The sequence below is a fragment of the Artemia franciscana genome, chromosome 18 (genome assembly GCF_032884065.1).
Source record: "Artemia franciscana chromosome 18, ASM3288406v1, whole genome shotgun sequence".
NCBI classification, from domain to species: Eukaryota; Metazoa; Arthropoda; class Branchiopoda; order Anostraca; family Artemiidae; genus Artemia; species Artemia franciscana.
The window spans coordinates 24119391-24141663 of record NC_088880.1 but is presented as its reverse complement, the minus strand read 5'-3'; the positions used below and the strand labels follow the sequence as shown (position 1 = coordinate 24141663).

General features: G+C 33.2%; 1 protein-coding gene across 1 annotated transcript in view; it reads left to right on the top strand.

The window, feature by feature from the left end:
- LOC136038787 (myotubularin-related protein 13-like) overlaps window positions 1-22273 on the top strand; it is a gene marked incomplete in the record, with an annotated part of 128046 nt that overhangs the window by 42917 nt on the left and 62856 nt on the right. The window contains 3 exon segments of the mRNA XM_065722164.1: window positions 1855-2023; window positions 8297-8636; window positions 13333-14213. Coding sequence (XP_065578236.1) covers window positions 1855-2023; window positions 8297-8636; window positions 13333-14213 — 1390 coding nt within the window.

Below are 22273 nucleotides of genomic sequence, written 5' to 3'. Positions count from 1 at the left end.
ATGGACGAAAACACCTATCTAATGGGTGTTTATATACCAATATATAAGACAAGATAGCCATCCTATACTTTCGTACCAAAAACTGTGCTTCAATTCCATTGGTGTATGTCTGTGACGTATTTTGGCAAGCCGAACACCTGATTCCTTATTTCTTGAGGGAAAATTACCCCAATTTTTTAAGACACGGTTTAATAATGCTGAAAAACCCAATGAGACACACAAGCAAATACGATTTTTGAAAAGACAAATTCAAAATCTGATTGGTTCTTTAGTCAGAAATATTAAGAGAGTAAAGAGAAAGAAATGATTTCTGAGCCAGTACAACTCAGATAAACTCTATTTCTCTTTTACCTGACAGCATAACAATATCGTAACAAATACCTAGTAATACTATCAATATCAGTAACATTATGAGTAATGAAGACCTTTCTATTGATGGTTGTCATGGGGACATCCTATATATGGGAACATTTTCTCTTTCCCCTTAGGATAAATCAGATCTATAACAAAGAGCTAGTAATGCTATCAATATTAGCAGTATTTTCAATAATAAAGACCTGTCCATCGAAAGCTACTATGTTTTCATCTGGATTGTGTCAATATTTCGTATTTATAAATCTTTTTGTCCGTGTGTCATAAGAAGTTTTCTGTGTAAAGTTTGTCAAATGAGGTGAATGATGAAACTTCTTCTCGCAAAAGATAATCTGAGATATTTGAAAATGTTATTATTATTTTTTTTTTGGAAATGATAGAAACACTTCATAATAATACAAAAACAGCTGTATTTGTATCCATTAAGAATCGTCTGACTTTTTTTGCATCTATTTATTTGAAATAACTGATAGCTTGTTTTTTAATTTTATTAATATGTAAAACAATAAAAACAATTGCAAAAATGTTTTTTTAGTATCAAAAGCCAACACTCTCGATTTAGGTATAACAACTGATAGCTAGACAAAGCACTCAACAAATTTTCGCTGATTTTCCAATGGTTAAAAATTTTTTAGACCCTAGTACTAAAATGTTGAAAAGGAAGGAAGTGTTATGGAATATTATTAATATGTGATTTTAAAACACAATTATAGTAATGGCAAACTCAAAAAAGAAAAAAAAATTGGGTGACTTGTGTGCACCTTATGTGACTTTGCTTGAGTTTGTTATTTTGTTATTGCCTAGTTCTTTTTAGTATTTAATTTAGGCATATAATGTATTCGATTCATCTTATCGGAGTGGTTAGCTCACTGGACTTAAAATCCTGAGAACAGTGGTTTGGTGCTCGAGATTCGAGTGCTGGTGCTGCTGGTTATTTGGTTTGGAATGGGGGTAATGGCGTGACTCTAAATTCAGCCAGAGTCGACCCAGCCTTAAATGAGTACGTGGAGAAATCTAGGTGGAAAATACGCGAAGTGTCTTGGGATTTTCTCCTACCAGGCATTGTATTCCCGGCCGAAGGCAGTGAATCGGGAGATGTGTACCTACGCAACGCAGACCATAGGTCAGCATGCGAAAAAAGTTAGTTTTAATATAATATATTTGGATATTGGAAGCCTCTTTAATTTTTTCTTTTTGTTAATCTCAGTTCTCGTACATTTTGAATAATAATTTTTTGTTTATATGCTTTGGAATGTAACAAAACCAAAATGCTTTAACTGACGCACACACGTAGAATTTTCTTTAGGGCCGCGAATAATACAAAAAAAAAAAAAACATTTTTTGTTTGACAATCTGAATACAAAGGGCCCAAAAGTCTAGGAAAACTTGGGATTTACGTTGACTCAAGCTCCCACCCCCTCCTGATCCTTCTCCGTCTCAGCTGATTGGATGTTTCATAATTTCAGTTGATCTTCTTTGTAGGTTGATTTTCAAAGGCTTTCCGTGTGATGCATTCTCTTCAGAATTGTCTGTTGTTAGAGTATTTCCTGTCTCATCTGTCACCAAAGAGAAACGTGTGACGGTTCAGTATGTAGCTCATATTGATCAGTGGCTTCAGGAAGGACTTCAACTTCGATCTAATACTTTTCAGGTAATATAGATTATCTTCCTTCTTATTTTTGTTGAGCCAATGCTGGTTGTCAATTTAACTTTTGATCTTGCTTGAAATAATTTTTGTAAACACCATGTCTAAAAAATCACCGGTATGATAATGATTATGTGTCGATTTTTTGGTTTTGTTATGTATGATTAGACTTCGAGAACAGTGGCTACCTTATTGATAGGGGCTTCAAGAAGGGCTTCAGCTGCAACCTAATACTTTTCCAGTAATATTAATTATTTTTCTTCTCATTCTCTGTTAAGCCACTTCTGATAACCAGTCTCACTTTTGCTCTAATCTAAAATTATTTTAAGAATTGGTGCCGTTTTTTTTTCTTTTTTTATTCATAGAAAATGACGTTAATCTGAATTTTTTAAGATTTTTATGTAATTTGATGGATTTTTGGGGTCATATTGGCTAATATTCGGTATCAATGAGTTGGATAAAATGACAATATTGGATTGTAAATATCGATATTGTGAACATGTTTGAAAAGATTCAAATATGAAAATAAATTAATTTGTCACAACTTAGGTACTTTGCTTTTAATTAGAAAAAAAGGATAATTTTGTTTGGGTGTATTTAACTTTCTTAGTTATATTTTTCCTGAGACAGTTGCCAAGATTTTGTAGACAAGTTAACATTTGTGCGAAAAAATTTTACTCTCCCCTTTTTCTTACTCCGACTGAAATAGACCTCAGAATATTATTTTGCTGAAATACCTCTGGTGTAAAGCTCGTAATCCAGGCTCTCCAAAATAATTTAGGCTTCTATGAAATATGAGATTTTCTTACCATCTCTGTTCCTTCTGAGAGGTTTTATTTTTCGTTGCCGGTCATTTGATTAGTGAAGCCAAAACTGATTCTAGCAAAAACCTTAGTATGCCATTCGGCTTAAGTAGCAAAGAGCCACTTAATTTTAATTCTTCTGAAGTATCGTGCAAAGAGTATGGAAAATATCAACTTCAAACGTCGAAGTTAAAGATACCGATATAAAAAACAAAATCCATATGTAACCCATTAGTATTGTATTTAGGGCGGGAAGGGGGATAGATCCGCCGCAGCTTTTACTCCTTGTACTGATGAATTACCCCTCTCACTCATTCCGAAAGAGCCTGCATCCATGATACCAAACATCATACTCCAATCCCTTGATTTTATTGCTTTTGCTTTAAAAAAAAAAAAAAAAACCCGAAGGAGGACTATACTTGTGACGGATAAGAATTTGTCAGCACAATAATTTAAATTTTAGCGCAATTTATTAGAAACAGAAAATATAACAACTATACCACTAATAGCCGCCTCAGAGTACGATACAAAAAAAGAAACAAAACACTTGCAACAGTGTGGCTACTTACATTTTTTTTTTTACAAATAATTTACTTAAGAAAAAAAATTACACAGCTAGAATATTCGTAAAAGTTTTGTAAATTATGCACATAACCAAAATACGAACTATTACTACTACTTATCTCTCATCAACCATTCTACAATCAGAAAAAATAATAACAAATAATCAAAACTGTACATTTCTCGATAAATGTCTCCTCAATTTACTTTTTAAACAACTCAAGCCGCTCTAATTTTCTCCATTCTAAATAGTAATTAAATAAAAAAAAAAAACAAGTTTTTTTTAAATGAAAGTAAGGAGCGACATTAAAACTTAAAACGAACAGAAATTATTCCATATATGAAAGGGGCTTTTCTTCCTCAACGCCTCCCTCTGTACGCTAAAGCTTGACTCTTTCTCTTTCCTCTACTTTTTAAAAAAGGAAAAAACTTTTGCGTAAGGAGCGGGGCGTTGAGCAAGAAAAGCCCCTTTCATATACGGAGTAATTTCTGTTCGTTTTAAGTTTTAATGTCGCTCCTTACTTTCATTTAAAAAAACTTGTTTTTTTATTTAATTTCTGGACGTTTTTTAATTCATGCATGTTTTGATCTTGGCTCTCCGCACATAAATAATTAAAACGAAATTTGTATATTAATTTTCTTTTTGGCTAAATGGCTTTCTCATAGTTTTAATCGGAAGATTTTGAGAAAAAAGGAGAGATGGAGGAAGCCTAGCTGCCCTCTAATTTTTTGATTACTTAAAAAGACAACTAGAACTTTTAATTTTTTTACGAACATTTTCATTAGTAAAAAATATTCGTAATTTACGAATTAACTTACGTAACGAACTTCTATGTTCGTATATTTTTATTGCGTATATGAGGGAGTTCACCCCTCGTCGATACCTCGCTCTTTACACTAAAGCTTAAATTCTATCCCAATTATTTAAGAATGACCCTTGAATCACAAAGGCCGTAGAATAAATAGCTGAAATTAGTAAAAATACTTTCGCGTAAAGAGCGAGGTATTACGAGGAGGTAAACCCCTCATATGCGTAATACTTTCTCCTCGTTTTAAGTTTTAATGCTGCTCCTCACTTTCAGTAGAAAAAACTTCTCATATTTTATTTTTTATTTTATTTTTTCCCTAAAAATCCTGCGCCCCCTTCATTGAAAGTCTCCTCCCCCATGAGGAGTTTTTCCATGGAAAGATCCTCCCGCGTAACCCCCCCCCCTCCCACATCAACTCTCCCTCCCAAACCAAAACAAATCCCCCTGAAAACGTCCGTACATTTCCCTATAACCATTACTATATGTAAACACAGGTCAAAGTTTGTAACTTGCAACCCCTCCCAGGGAGACTGCTGGGTAGTAAGTCGTCCCCAAAGACATAGTTATTAGGTTTTTTGACTATGGTGAATAAAATGGCTATCTCAGAATTTTGATCCGGTGACTTTTGGGAAAAAATGAGCGTGGGAGGGGGCCTAGGTGCCCTCCAATTTTTTTGGTCACTTAAAAAGGGCACTAGAACTTTTAATTTTCGTTAGAATGAGCCCTCCCGCGACATTCTAGGACGACTGGGTCGATACGATCACCCCTGAAAAAAAACAAACAAATAAACACACATCCGTGATTTGTCTTCTAGCAAAAAATGCGAAATTCCACATTTTTGTAGATAGGAGCTTGAAACTTCTACAATAAGGTTCTCTGATACGCTGAATCTGATGGTGTGATTTTCGTTAAGATTGTATGACTTTTAGGGGGTGTTTTCCCCTATTTTCTAAAATGAGGCAAATTTTCTCAGGCTCGTAACTAATCTCGATGAAAGTTATATATTTGAAATCAGCATTAAAATGCGAATTTTTTGATGTAGCTATTGGTATCAAAATTCCATTTTTTAGAGTTTTGGTTACTATTGAGCTTGGTCGCTCCTTACTACAGTTCGTTACCACGAACTGTTTGAAAAGATTCTAAATTTTTCTTCGTATGCACTTTATATACTTCACTGGAAAACATCCTAAGTAGGTCTGTACAAAAATACGAAAACTGACAAGTATAAATCGTAAAAAACTTGTCACAAGAACAAGACCTCCTCTTTGGCAGTTATAAATGTTCATCATATATTCATAGCCTATACTAATTGGTGTTTCTGACATTTTCCTAAAACGCTCCTCTAGTAAAACCTTGTCCACTGGACGTATTTGCTGATTACACTTAAGTTATAAAACATGGGGAAAGAGGGGTATTCCACAATTAGGAAAAGAGCGTCTCAATGCTTCTAGTTCGAAGACTCCCTGACTTGGTTTTACGGCCCCTTTGCCAAAACAAACATGCTTTGTTTAGCCACGCTGTAATCTTGTTCCAAAAAAAACGGTTTCCATGAATAGTTTCGAAAGCTATTTTAGATGTAAAACCAAATATCAGTGGCTGTGTCGAAATACTGTGGACATGGAAATAAAAACTTTTTTTGTTCCCTGGACCTATCTTAGGTACAGAAAATCACGGTTTTTTAAAGTTTTGTTTTATTTTGTTTTCATGGCACTTGATATTTACCAAGTGACATATAGCGATCGCAAATTCTGTTGGTCTGTCTGTCCCGGTTTTGCTAGTTTAGGCACTTCCAGATAAGCTAGGACGATGAAATTTGGCAGGCGTATCAGTGACCATACCATATTAAATTAGAAATAGTCGTTTCCCCGATTCGACTATCCGGGGGGAGTGGGGGGACGGTTAATTTGGAAATATTAGAAAAATGAGGTATTTTTAATTTACGAACAGGTGATCGGATCTTAATGAAATCTGATATTTAGAAGGATATCGTGTCTCAGAGCTCTTATTTTAAATCACGACCGGATCTGATGACATTGGGGGAGAAGGAAAGGGAACCTAAAATCTTGGAAAACGATTAGAGTGGAGGGATCGGGATGAAACTTGGTGGGAAAAATAAGCACAAGTTCTAGATACGTGATTAACATAACTGGAACGGATCCGCTCTCTTTGGGGGAGTTGGGTGGAGTGTTAATTTTTGAAAAATTAGAAAAAATGAGGAATTTTTAACTTACGGAGGAGTTATCATATCTTAATGGAATTTCATATTTAGAAGGACCTCGTAACTCAGATCTCTTATTTTGAATCCCGACCGTATCCAATGTCATTGGGGGTAGTTGGGGGGGGACTGGAAATCTGGGAAAAGGCTTAGAGTGGAGAGATCAGGATGAAACTTGGTGGGAAGGATAAGCACAAGTCATAGATACGTGACTGACATAACCAGACCGGATCCGCTCTCTTTGGGGGATTTGAGGGGGGTATTTCGGAAAAGTTAAAAAAATGAGGGATTTGTAACTTACGAATGGGTGATCAGAACTTAATGAAATTTGATATTTAGGTGGATCTTGTGCTTCAGAGCTCTTATTTTAAATTCTGACAAGATTCGGTAACGTTGGTATAGTTTTAGGGGGAAACCGGAAACCTTGGAAAACGTGAAAATTGAGGTATCTTTATCTTACGAATGGGTGATCGGATCTTAATCAAATTTGATGTATAGAAAGATCTTATGTCTCAGATGCTCCATTTTCAATTGGAATCGGATTCAGGGGCATGGGGGCTGGAGGGGGAAAACAGAAATCCTGAAAACCGGAAATCTAGGAAAACACTTAGAGGGGAGAGATCAGGATTAAACTTTATGGGAAGAACAGCACAAGCTCTAAATATGTGATTGACATATTTAGAACCGACCCGCTCTCTTTGGGGGAGTTGGGGGGGGGGGGTTAATTCGGAAAAATTAGAAAAATTCAGGTATTTATAGCTGAAGAACGGGCGACTGGATCTTAATGACATTTCATGTTTAGAAGGAACTCATGTCTAAGAGCTCTTATTTTAAATCCCGACCAGATCTGGTGACATTGCGGGGAGTTGGAAGGGAAAACTGGAAATCTTGGAAAACGCTTAGAGTGGAGAGATCGGGATGAAACTTGGTGGGTAGAATAAGCAAATGTCGTAGATACGTGATTGACGTAACCGGACTGGATCCGCTCTCTTTGGGGGAGTTAGGGGGGTCCAGTGCTTTGGCGAGTTTGGTGCTTCTGGACGTGCTAGGACGATGAAAATTGGTAGGCGTGTCATGGACCTGCACAAATTGACTTGATAACAGGCGTTTCACCGATTCGACCATCGTGGGGACTGGAGGGAGAGGAAAAATTAGAAAAAATGAGGTATTTTTAACTTACGAGTGGGTGATCGGATCTTAACATCTCTTAGAATTTTGCTAGAGCTCAGGCTATATGAGCTCTTGGCTCTTCCGACCTCGTCACAAGTGCCATATGAGCTTTTAGCTCTTGTTGAAGTTATTAAGTTCTAAGGGTAATAAATTTTATTTAATGTTGCCAGACAGAACCATGAAAATAAACAAGCAAGACTAGTTCGTTAATTTGGCAACGCTTTTCGTCCGCAACAAATTCAAATAATATTGAGTTCTTTTTGCCTGATAAACTGATTGAGTTCAATAGGTTATTGAATAGGTATAGGTTATTGATAAACCTACTGAGTAACTTATTGAGTTCAAAAGAGAACTACATCTCCGAGGAAAGCTGAATAGTTCTAAACTGTTTGGTACTCCATGTTCTTAGCTTATTTTTTTGCTGACTTTTCACTCACACTTCCGTTTGTTTTTGTTTTTTTTTGTTTTTTTTTATTTGGCCCCTACTACTACCAGAAATTGCATAGCTCTTCATGGAGGGGTTCTCCATTAAATACTTAGATCCTGATTTAAGTGTGATTATGTATTTGTCAGGATATATATGGTTGTTTAAGTTTTCACTTAACAAAGAAAAAACAGATGTCATTGTACTTAAGCGCTCGGAAGCACACATGTGCCTCTTTTGTCTTAGGTTCTAATGCTTAAATATTCATATTTCTAATTTACTCTATTTGAATTTTAGCTAATGCGTATAGCTTTTGATGAAGAAGTAACACCAGAAAAAGCGCAAATCTTTCTGAAAAACATACTCCGAATTCGAAATCCTTCCTCGGTATTCTACAAGTTTGCCTTTAGAGCGTTACGAATTCAAGGATTTTCACCTTCTGTTTTCAACCAGCCTGCTATACGAGATAAGGATAAGAGTGGTACTCTTCGAGGCATTGCTAAAAAGACTTTCTTAAAGACTGCCCGCCAAGTTGGACTGAAGCCAAAAAAGGAGAAAGAATCTCCTCGCAGAATTCAGCTTTCAAATAGTGGTGTATCGATTTCTGAGACTAGAGAAGAAGAAGACGATACATCTGGTAAAATTGAAAAAAGATTATTTACTTCTTTATTTTAAAGCTTAACTACTGTGTATAGCTTATTTTGTAAATAATAAATAAAGTAAAATACCGATCAAGTAAAAATAATAGTTATTGCAAAGCAATATTTCTGATGAAATATTAAAATAACGTATATAGTAAAATTTGGTCTTCCTCTAAAGAAGGAGAAGATGATACTTCTGGTAGACTAGAAGAAAAATCATCTTAGTTTTATTTTTGCTGCTTTAGTACTATGTAAAGCTGATTTTGTAAATAATAAAATATTAAATAAAATAAAAATGATAAATAGTATATATGCAAACATTTCTAGAGAAGAAATAAAGTAACATGTAAAATAACATCTTTTCTTCTTCTAGAGAAGGAGATATTGCTTATGGTAGGCTTGAAAAAAGATAATTTATCTTATAGCTTTCATAGTATGTAAGGTTAATTTTATAAATAAAATTGGATCTAAATTAATAAATTAAAGGCAATAAATACTATTTAAAGTGATAAATTTAGAGAAGAATTAAAATAATGTATTTAATAATATTTCTTCTTCATCAGGTGAAGGTGTTATTTTTAATAGGCTTGAAGAATAAAAATTTACCTTAATGCTTAATTACCATGTAAGGCTAATTTTATAACTAAAAAATAAACTAAAATGATCAATTTGAAGTAATAAATACTATAAAGTTATTTTCTGGAGAAGAATTAAATTAATGTATATAATCATATTTCTTTTTCTTCTATAAAAGAAGATGATGTTTCTGGCAGACTTGAAAAAAAAAATCGTCTTAGCTTTATTGTTATAGCTTTATTACTATTTAAAGCTAATTTAATAATTAATAAATATAGAAAAATATTAATAAAATAAAAATGAATACTGTATACACAAATAGTAATATATCTATAGTAATATTTCTTGTTTCTTTAGAGGAGAAAATGCTACTTCTGGTGGGTTTGGACAGAAATAATTTACCTTATTGCTTTATTTTTATGGCTTCATCAATATATAAGGCCAATTTTATAAATGATAAATAAAGAAAAATATTAAATTAAAAGTAGTAAATACTATGTAAAGTAATGTTTACAGAGAAAAATTAAAGAAATACATAAATTATTGTTTCTTCTTCTTCTAATGGAGAGAAAGCTGATACTTCAAGTAGGCTTAAAAATACGAATCATTTTATAGCTTTTTTTTAAGCTAATTTTGTAAATAATAAGTAAATTAAAATGCAAATAATTTAAAAATAATAAGTACTATATAAAATAATATTTTATAACTTTAAATGTAACTATAACTATAGTTATAATATATTTTATTACTATAATATATTTTACAACTATAAATAAATATAATAATATTTCATAATATTATATATATATATATATATATATATATATATAATATATAATAATATTTAAAAAAAATAATAAATAATATATAATAATATTTTATAAAAATATATTATATATAAATAATATTTTAAAAGGGCCGTCTTGTAACAGTATAGCTCTATTAGTGTTATAGATTAATATATACCTTTATACCTTTTAGTAGTTATTTTAATAACTTAATTTATACCTTAAAATAGCAAATGGCATTATTTCTACACTTTTAAATCCTTACTGTTGCTCATTCTATATATTTTCTTTATTAGTTATTTTTCAATATTTGCCCGTTGTATTAGATTATGAAGCTTTCCATTGCTTCAAGACAGAAAAATTTAATCAATACTTAAATTTTTGATTAAAATTTAAAGCAAAAAGCCCGGATTTTTTTTCTAGCATTGTTTGCGACCACATAGACATCCATCAAGAGGTTTTATAATGCATTCGTAATTTTTTTTGTTAAGCTCATTAGGTTCATCTTCCCTGTGAAAGTTTATGCAGGTTATTTTTCTGCTCTCCTTGGGTTTTAATGTATCAATAAAAGACGAAAATTTTACTATTGATCTATGGCTTATAATCATTTTTGTCCATTTAATAACTTAAACTTTTTAAATTCGTTATAGTTTTTTTTCTGATAAAAAATATGTTGAAAATCATTGAAAAAAGGACAATTTTTGTCTTTTTTAAGTGAATTTATATCGCTAAAAACTTCAAAGTAATATGACAACTGTAGGTAAATTAATAGATAGGTTTTAGAGTACTGAATGAAATAATATAAGTATTTTGTACTTGTGCAGGTTACAGCTAAAGGTTTGTCACAAAATTTTTTGTTTCCGAACATATACCTTAAATTACGTCACATTAAGTACAACCTTTCACATTTAAACAGATTTTTTCATGCCAGAAATGTAAAATAAAACAGAGTCATCATAATCATTATCTAAATCATCATAATTATCATAAGTAAAATATTTAAATACCAAGCTCTTATCAGGCATGAAAGGCTTTCCAGGAATAATTTGTTTTCAAATATTTAGTAGTTGCTCATTCACAAGTTCCATTTTGCTGCTACTAAGTTGACTGTAACATAACTGTAACATAAATTTACGTAAAGTAAAATTATTTTTAGAGCTCGAGTCTACTTCAGACTGGCTACTTCAAAATTCACTTCGTAAGATGTAACTTAAGTTGTACTAGTGTTGAAGGTTTTATGGTGTAGTTTGGATGCACTATTAGTTAGTGCACCAATGCTTATGACACTTAAACCTTAGCAGATAGCAGTACCTGTGCATTGAGCTTTTGCAAGAGCTTTTTCTTATAGTCCCAAGGTTAGTATAATAAAGGGATGTGTCCCGGAGATATGGTAATACTACCCACCTAATAGATTATGCTAAACCACACTCATCCCTTAAACTCAAGAAAAGAATGTCTTTTATTTAAAGTATGAGGGACATCAAGACAAAAACAATGATTGTCCCATCGACCCATATTAGTTCTGATTATACCCGCAATTTCGAAGATTTATCTTATGGATGTTTCAAAATTATTCAGTTTTTAAAGCAGAATTACATTTTTGTCATTGTTGCCACATGAAACCGAGAAAATAATTAAGGAAAACTAATTATCTAAATTTGAAATCGATTTTCGTTTGTAAAAACTACAACTTGAATATCCTGCTGATTCCCAAAGAAAATCACTCCTTCAAATGAAAATATAAGGTGTTTGGTACCATATTTTTTTGTTGTTTTTTTTGCTGCTTTTTATTTCAAGTTTCTTTTTTAAATTTGTTGCCCGCTACCGAAAATGTAGGTGTTTTCACTAAAAATTGAATTTTACTTTTTTCTTACTTTTAAGATTTATATGTTTGTGTAAGTTTTCCATCTAGCTAACTCAAACAGACATATTTCTTTTTCACTGTCATTGGTACTTTAAAAATGGTTTCCTGGTGTTTAATTTGACCTGAAAGTAATGTTACTGTGTATGAAAAATAAGGTGTACCAAAAATTATGTTAAAACCAACTCTCTTGGGCTGTAATTAAAGAAAGGCTGACGTTCCGTTTTAGGATTTGGGGTTATGGGTGTCCAAAAATCGGACTTTTTGCAAGCCACTCTTGTCTAAACGAAAAGCTGATCCTCACCGAATGGGATGCGTATAGGTGGTAAGAAAGGACTTGAAGACAATCCACCTTTTGGTAATTCACTTTTGGCCAAAGAAAAAGCTGGACCTCGCTGAATGGGGTGCAAATAGGCTCTAAGAAAGGATTTAAAGGGGTTAGAAATTTTATGGCAGGGATGAGACTTGTGCGCAGATCTTTTGGTGTGAGTTGGCCTGTTGCAGTGACGAATTAGTAGTAAGAGTCTAGAGGCAAAATCTATTTTTGTGAAATACTGATATTAGGGTGTACAAATTTTTTTTTGCTGTAGATAGCCTCACCAATGTTTTCTTATACCGTTTGATGCTCATCAAATAGTTGGAAGTTTAGGCCCTCTAATTTTAAAATTTAAATTTAAATTATAACATATAATTATTATTATTGTATTATAGTCTTTTATAATCATAATTAATTATAATTAATTATAATTATTATTATTATTTATAATTATTTTGTTATTAAATTTAAATCCTCTAATTTTAGGAAGCTATGTGCCTAAAAAGCTTAAAGCTTAAATATTTCACTAAAAACTATGTTATTTTGCCTTGTTATATTTAGCGAGGGTGTCAATTATTTAAGATATTTTCCAATGTCTATTGTTTCTAATTTGTATCAGAACACTTGAAACACTTGATGTTTTTTAAATAATTGTGATAAAATAAAAATCTAAAAAAAACACGATAAAAGTTTCTAATTTGGAAGTGGGCACAAGGAAACTTGTCTAGTAAATCTGTGTAGATCCACCTTTGTTCAATTTATTTTATACCTAAAGAAAAGAAATTAGGGCCTTAAAAAAAGCTTTTTGAGACATCCAAACTCGATGCATAGATGCATAACAAACGTATTATTGTTATTTTTTTTTATTACTTTTTGCATAATTACGCCAGCTGCACAGAATATGTGACTACATTTACTCCCAAAAAAAAAAAATTTCTGGAAACTTTCTGTTTCCAGAAATTTTCGGAAAAACGAAATTTTCTGGTTTCTTTAATACGTTGGGATAATATCCCAACGTATTAAATATAAATATGAAACTTTTTATCATGATTTATATCATTTTTCTTGTTTAAATAAGTTATGCTCTGGTAATAATGTATCAAAACGTTCAAATAATAATATTCCTAATAATTATTATGATTATTTTCTAGTTTGTGATGATAATGAGCTGAATAGAATATCTGGATCATCTTCCGTAAATCATCCAATCCAAGCGGACCCCAAAACTCTAGAAAGGATTAGTGAGCGTCGATATTGCAAAGACTATGTTCGCCTGGGCCTTGGAACATTACCAGTAACTGCCACAACGCCATTACGGCAAAGAGATCCTTTCCGTATCAGTCCAGTAAATTCGTATTACGGTTTGTGTCGATCCTACCCAGCATTAATGGTCATGCCTACTTCGTTGTCTGATGACAGCATTCGGAGGTTAATCAGAAGTCATAAGTGTGGGAGGCTGCCTGCAGTTATCTGGAGGCATAAAAAAACCGGTGCAATTCTGTTGCGATCAGCCAGTTTCCATAGCAAAAGCGTTATGGGACGAATTATTGTGTCTAATGCTCCCACAGCTAGCAGTAATGTTGAAGTGGGTACTGCAAATTTGGAACAGGAAAGGTATTTTTCAGCTATTGTAGCAGCCACACCGAAGTCAGTGCCGCGTTTGGGATCATCTTGGGGTTCCGCTGACAGCATGTTATCTATCACTAGCTTAGTTTTAGCAGCTGGTACTCCTGGATTGAGTGTCTCAAACCAGGATACAACCCTTACACCAGACTCTGGAAGAAAGCCTAATCATCTGGGCCAAAATTTTTCTAAAGCTATGCAAAATATTAGGACAAGTGGCAAAGATGCAATTAATAGATCTACCGCTACACTTGGCCGGTGGCAAAATAGGAAGAATAGTGGAGGTTCTCCGACACCACCTTTACGGAATCTCAGTAGAAGATCTATTGATGCGGACTCTGGCTCTGACTGCAATAGTGTTTTTAAGATGGCAGCTCTGTATATTATTGGAGAAAAATCTCAAATGAAGGTAAGTGTTTTTATGCTTGTTTTTTTATTGTCAGTTTGAAAAAACTTGGAACTTTCGCTTCTCTTTACGCTGATGTTATTCTGTTGTATTGCCTGATTTTTAACCTTAATTGCATAGACCAGTTCTCCAAATCTACATTTTAATAAAATTCAGCTTCAAGCTTGTAAATGAAAAGAAGAAAGGATATCACTTACATAACTGGCGTAATTTACAAGAAATTACAGACAATCCACTAAATATTTTACAATCGATCACTTAATAGAATGCTAGAATCCAATATGGAAATTTAAGGTAGAAAATTAGTGGTTTGCCCCCTCAGAAGAAAACATTATAAAATTCTGAAAACTACTTTTAAAAAATTCTCAAGTACTTGTTTTTATCATTCCTAAAACTTTTTCACTTTACTTTACCCTCTTCCTCTAATGGTTCAATATATAGCTCAATTTGTATGTTCACTGTGAATTTTTCAACCATGACTGTTTTCTTCAAAGACATTGAACGGCTAACAAGTAACATCGATGAATCTAAGTGACGGGAAAATAATATTTCATATATTTGATGAAAGAGGGGGGGGGGTTGAAATAATGTAACACGCTATTTGGATTGATGTAAGAATTTTTTTGTAATTATTAAAGTTGTTTTCAGAACTTTTAGAGTGTTTTGAGGAAGCAAACCACTAAACCAGAACCAAATTTGCACCAAAATTTGGTTGTTTATTTGTTCTATTTTTGATGTTTCTATGAATTGTTTTTTGGCTGAAGCTGCCTGATTGTTTTTTGCTGCATTCTGGATGCTTCTAGATTACTTATTGTAGCTTTTATCTTGATCTTGTGGAATATGTTTCTTAAGTGATATGTTTTCCTTTCTGTAAAACATTAAGAGGATCCAAAAATCTGTCCAGAATTTAGTTATCATTGCGTTAGCTATTCCCTCTATTTGGCTATTTCGGAACTGCTTAGGGATGAAGAAACCAAGAGCAAAACTACTACTACTACTAACAAGTTTCCGCAGCACCAAGCCGCCTGAGGCAAACACAGCTACGCAAGATCCTCCTCCAAACCACTCTATTCAAGGCCTCTTTCCTTACACCCTCCCGGAACTCCCTATTTCCTTTAAATCTTTGTTTATGACATTCTACACCCAAGACGAGGACGACCTGCTTTCCATTTAGCCCCAGACGAATGGCCAAAATGGACAATCTTCGGCAATCTGAGAGCAAGAAATGAGTTAAAATGAGTAATAATTTATTGAAAATCAGAATATTGCCTCAAATCGAGCTTGTACGGAGAACCAGCAAAAAGGGATACCTAAAAATAGGAATGAAAGATTGACGGACATAAATACAAAATAGGAAACATAATCAATTAATCAAAGAAATGATAAGCAAGAAACAAAAGATGAAAAAAAAAAGAAATAAAAAATGAAATAGATTAAACGACTTGCTCAGAGGCCAAGTCACCAATGGTCATGTATACGTTTTGTTTTGTTTTTAACTGTCAAAACCCATGATTATTACTAGTACTAGTAGTAGTACTGCAAACTACTCAGTGAAGCACCATGTCAGCTAAGGCCAATTTAGCTAAATACACTCCTCTTTCAACTCAATCTATTCAAAGCCTCAGTATTTACCCCCTAGTCCTTCCTTATGAGCTATTCTCACCCCATTCGGGGGCCACTTGCTTTTGTTTGAACCATACAAGCACCAATTGTGTAAAAAAACACCAGTTTTACAACATGTCACCCTTCTTCTGTGAAACATGTCCAAGCCTGACCGATTTCTGACCGATCCCCTGCCCCCCTGAAAATACCCGTCTAAAAAATCCTGTTTGCAGATAGCTCTTCACCGATAATCCTCCCCCCCCACCCTGGCTACAATGAACCTCTGGAGAATCAACCCTCGGGAAGTTCCCTCCATATTTAAAATAGAGCAGCCAAAGGGAAAGTACGATAAATAAAAAAAACGAAGAAAAGAAGAAATTTGGAATATTCTACCTATATTCTAAAATAAAGGTAGAATACAAGGTGTAAAATAACCCTTTTAAGATTCTCTAATTGCTGGTATATTAAAATAAAAACCCAGTGCCATAATGAATATTTTTTCCTCATTATTTTTTTTAGGATTGCAAATGGTTCGTATGATAAAATTAACTAATCATGTCTTTCATTGTTTTAGTGAATCATTTAAATAATAACATTATAATCCAGCGTATTTCTGCTGATCAAATAGTTGGTGTTAATGAACCGTTAAGAAGGAGCAATTCGGTTCAATAGTATCCGAAACCCTAAAAAGCTAAACATTAATATTAATAGAAACATCAAAAGAATCAAATTATTTACGCTGATTCCAAATATATAAGATTCATCAAGTTTAGTGGTACCCATCAAAAGTTATGACCCTGAGGCAATTTGCCTGATATATGAAATTGTGGAATCAACGATTATTAATGAAATTTAGAAGTTTTAAGCTCCTAAATGCAAATGTTGAATTTGTATTTTTTTTGCCAATAGAAAGATCACAGATGTATGTTTATTTGTTTACTTCCCAGGGTGATCGTATCGAAATAACGGTCCTAGAGGGTCGGGAGAGAGTCCATTTGAACGGAAATAAAAAGTTCTAGTGCCCTTTTCAAGTGGTCAAAACATTGGATGGTACCTAGCCCCCATCCCACGTCCTATTTTCCCCAATGTTATCGGATGAAACTTTTGAGACGGCCATTTTGTTCAGTATAGTTGAAAGATCCAATAACTATGTCTTTAGGAATAAAGTGACTCCCCATAGTCTCTGGGAAAAGGCCTTAAGTTGTAAAATGTGCCCATTATTTACGTATAGTGCTTGTTATTGGAAAGTATGCGAACAGTTTTGTGGGGGATTTTGTCGTCGGTGTGTGTTTTCATAGGAAGGAATTTTCTTAGCGAGGGAAATTTTCGGGGGGGGGGGTGGATTTTCAGCGTGTTTGGATTTCCGAGGACCATTTTCTATGGAATGGGGGATTTCCGGAGTGGTCAAGAAAACGATTAAAGTATTTTTCAAACAAAAGTATTCTAAGGGTAGTTTTACAGGCTGAATTGTTCGTAAGAAATTTACGGGGGGTGGTTATTTTACATGGGAGGAGATTTCCATGGAGGAATTTTTCATGAGGCGAGATATTTCATTCGGGGTAAGCTAGATTTAATGACATTGTTTGATAAGCCATCTGAAATTAAATGATAAAAAACAAGTTTTTAATCTGAAAGTAAGGAGAAATATTAAAATTCAAAACGAACAGAAATTATTCCTTATATGGAGGGGTTTCCCTCTCCTCAATACCTTGCTCTTTAGGCTAAAGTTTGACTGTTTATCCCAATTTTTTAAGAACGTCTCCTGAAACACAAGGGCCATGTAATTAGATTAGGATGCTTTTTTTAAGTAATAGAAGCTTTAGCGTAAATACCAAGGTGTTGAGGAGGGAGGCACTCCTTTATGTATGGAGTAATTTCTGTTCGTTTTTAATGTTGCTCCTTAGTTTCCGTAATATTTTAAAAATTTAATTTCGGAGTAAAGTCAGTGTTTTGCCACATTTTTTATGATTTTTTTTTTATTCTTTTTAGATTTTTAGACTTTTCAAACGCGTACTTGGGTTGCAAAAGGAACGAGACAAGATACATTACCCCTTGTTACCCCCGTTTCCAGCTTATTAGTCCCAGACTTATGCTAGTGAAACTCACTTAGACCGAAGATTATTCTGAGCCTCGAAGGATAAATCTAACGGATTCGTCCTTTAAAAAAAATCGTCTAAAAAAATCGAACAGTGTAGGCTAAATTTATTTGCAATTTTAAGTGAACTTCGCTAAAACAAAAGAAAATAAAAAAATTGGAATACAATAAAAATAGATAAAGGTTCTGATAAAATAAAGTATAAAACATATAGTAATTTTTTTGCCCCAAAATAAGAGAAAAGCGAATTTACGGAAGAAGAAAAATGATACGGAAAAATAACGCATATTTTGAATAGTAAAAGAAACAGTTTAAGAAGATTAGTATAACTATATAAGAAAGAAATTTCGATTGTCAAATCATTAATTGGAAAATAACTCATTGCTTTTCTGTCTCCGCATTCCCCCTCTCCCTCCTCCCAAAAAAAACACACAGAATGAATAGAACGAAATTTGCTTAAACAAGTTCTTTGTCAGAAGTGCGTGAATAGCTTCTTAGAAAAATCAAAGAGTCAGATACCTTGTGACAGCGTAGTGGATGAGGCTGAGGTTCAAGACTGAAGGTTCCCTGGTTCAATCCCGCGTGTCACAAGGAAACGAAATGACTGAAATGTTCGCAGTAATTTTTTGTCAAATTGCCACTTGGAGAACCTTTAGTTCCGTTGTTAGCAAATATTTACGTAGATTATATAGAAACATTAACTGTAGAAATATATTTTTGTAAAACCTAATTTTGGGGAAGATAAATGGATGGTATTTCGGTTATTTGGAATTATGAAGAATGAAAAATTTAATGTTTTTCGGAATAATTCTTAAATTAAGATATTCAAGGTTTTTCGGTGGGGTATTAGTTTTTACATTTGAAAAAGAAACATGGAACAGATTACCATTTTTGAATATATGAAGTCCGATCTCTTTTGCTTGTTTTCTTGAAGTCACTGACTTTTCATTTATCCATCTATAACTCAGGTTAGTTTGATGAATATTTTATGTAAAGTACAATGTGTTTTAAGTCCCAAGTTTTCAGTTATATTCATAGATTCTCAGAAAACACATAGTCCGTTTTGAAAACGGTTTTAACTACTCTTTCTTCAATTTTAGTTAAGCTCACCAGTCTTTCCTGTGTTCGCCATTTTTTTTTTCTTTGCTTCGACTATATTGAGTTAGTATTTGTTCCATGGGTGTAACAGGGTTTCAAAAAGGCAATCTGACCGCTAAGGGTGGTGCTACATATGGCCCACAACCTGAATTTGTAACAATTTAACAGGTTCACTAAAAAAAAGAAATAGTTCCTGCTGAAGCTGATGCGTTTTTTCAACCTTGAAACTCAATTTAAACACTTTATTAACCAACACAGCCATAGATTAGATTTTATTAAATTTTACCTTTGTGGATTCTTTAAGATAAGTCGCATCCCTTAAATCCCTGTGCAGTGTATGCAGTGTCCCTCTCTTATTTTCCTACATCATTTCGTGTCATTCCACCGTAGTTCCTCTTAGCTCTCTTTCTTGCTTGACCTTCTAGCACAATACTTGTAATTGCACGTAGATATAGTAAAAGCACGTAGATACAGTATTTTCCTTTCAAATGCCCTTAAACACAGTGACAGTTCCGGCCCTCTCTTGTGCCCGGGGCAAAATCATGATTACAGCCCCCCCTCCCCTTGTCGCCCATACAATTTTCAGGTAAGATTTAAAAACATTTTTATTTATTATTAATTTACAAAATTATATTCAATTGATTTTTTTTTCTTTTTTAATATATTATTTAAATTATTTAATTATTATTACTTATTTTGATTTATTATTCTAATTATTATTTTTACTTCTTCATTTAATTATGCTTTATTAATTAACGTTTCGTTAATTTTGTTCCACCCTCTGATTTATTTTAATAAAAATAAAATTTCCAACATTACACAATAATTATAACCGTTAGATAATATATTTGAAATTTTGCGCTTTAAAATTACTACATCCGGGGTAAGTGCCCCATCTGTCACTCCTCTAGTAGTGTCTCTGTTTAAACAGTTTTCAATGACAATTAAATTCAAAATAATAAAAAGGACATGTTAACGTTGTGCATGAAAAAAAAGGGATTTTCTTGTTGTTCAAGCCAGGGGACAAAATTGAACCTTTGAAAATTGAATTTTGACAGACTTACTCTATGTTTTTTACGTCAAGAAACACTGATCAAACACTGGTAACGAACTGTAGTAAGGAGCGACCCGGCTCAATAGAAACCAAAACTCTAAAAAATGGAATTTTGATACCAATAGCTACATCAAAAGAATCGCATTTTAATGCTTATTTTAAATATATAAGTTTCATCAAGTCTTACCCATCAAAAGTTACGAGCCTGAGAAAATTTGCCTTATTTTAGAAAATAGGGAGGAGGGCACCCCCTAAAAGTCATAGAATCTTAACAAAAATCAGACCATCAGATTCAGTGTATCAGAGAACCCTATTGTAGAAGTTTCAAGCTCCCATCTACAAAAATGTGGAATTTTGTATTTTTTTGCCAGAAGGCAGATCACGGATGCGTGTTTATTTGTTTTTGTTTTTTTTTTTTTGTTTTTTTCCCCAGGGGTGATCTTATCGACCCAGTGGTCCTAGAATGTTGCGAGAGGGCTCATTCTAACGGAAATGAAAAGTTCTAGTAAGTGACAAAAAAATTGGAGGGCACCTAGGCCCCCTCCCACGCTAATTATTTTCCCAAAGTGAACGCATCGAAATTCTGAGATTGCCATTTTATTCAGCGTAAACGAAAAATTTTATAACTATGTCTTTGGGGACCACTTACTCCCCCACAGTCCCGGTGGGAGGGGCTACAAGTTACAAACTTTGACCAGTACTTACGTATAGTAATGGCTATTGGGAAGTGTACAGACGTTTTCAGGGGGATTTATTGGTTGGGGGAAGGGTTGAGAAGAGGGGGATATGTTGGGGGACTTTCCATCGAGGAATTTGTCATGGGGGAAGAAAATTTCTATGAAGGGAGCGCAGGATTTTCTAGCATTATTTAAAAACAAAATAATGAAAAAATAAATATGAAAAAGTTTTTTCAGCTGGAAGTAAGGAGCAGCATTAAAACGTAAGATGCCTAAAAATGATCAAGTGCCGCATTGTTTGTTAATATTTTGATTAATAAAATTATTTGTTTTTATCAATCATTAATAAACAAGTAATTGAGATTATAAATTAATTAAAAAATTTATAACATAAATTATTGATGCGTTAATTAAAAATAATTACAATTTATCGAACATTTATATTTTTTATATTAATAAATTTTATGAATAATTTTGAATCATTTTTGAATATCCATTTTCAATGTTTAAAAAAAACTTTGTTGGGTTATTTTTGTAACAAAATTTTGCAAAACAACTACAAATAGGAATTAAATTTATGAGAGATGGTTTTTAACATACTCGCGTATGGAAATGGATGTCGGGAAGTTCTTCTAAATTTGATCATAAAAACCCCGTCCTTCGGACATCCGAGGGTTGACTTTGTGTGAGTTTAAGGGGTTTTCAAAGTAAAGTATAATTTTAGAATAATGAAATGAATAAGACAACTTCCTTAATTGAATTTCTTCCATTTTTTTTCATGCAAAAAGTCTTTGTGTCAATAAACTACTTATGTTTTTACCAAGTTCAGCACATGGTTTTGTTTTCTGAACTTGTGCCAAAAATTTCTTAGAAATTATCTTAAATAAAGAAATAGGAATAAATTCTTCTCCAAAAACCTTGTATGATCGGCAAAAGAACATAGTTTTCGTTGTTGTTGTGAAGTAATTTCAGGAATACTATAAACAGAAAATATATTTTATGTGTTTCTCCTTTGATTTCGATTTCTATTGAACCGAAAAGGTTGGGTTTATTATAGAGTGGGAACTGACAAAATTTGGTTAGGTCACATTTAGCATTTAGCACCTATCATCTTTTATCTGCTAAATGTGACCTAACCATTCTAACTTTTACTTTCCTAATTTATTTAATTTAATTACAACCCCATTCTAACTATTGCCATATACTTCATTATAGGTCATCTTGGAGTAAATCTAACACTGTTTACTTCAAGTCTTCTGCAACGTTGTAAATACCTCAGCGTTTGATAAGTCTTTGCGTTTCAGACCTCAATCCTGCAGCCTCCGAAGATGTACATTATATGAACACCAGATGTCAATTTATTTCCGATCTTTGATCAGTATTCAATGAGAGGACGCAGCATGTGTACTCGCTAGAAGACTTTTTGCCAAAACTTAAAGCTATTTGCCAAAAATTAAAGCTTTATTAGAGCTGGCAATTCTTTCGCCAGCTCTAATAAAGCTCTCAATTCGTACCTCACCCACTGAACCGAGTTATA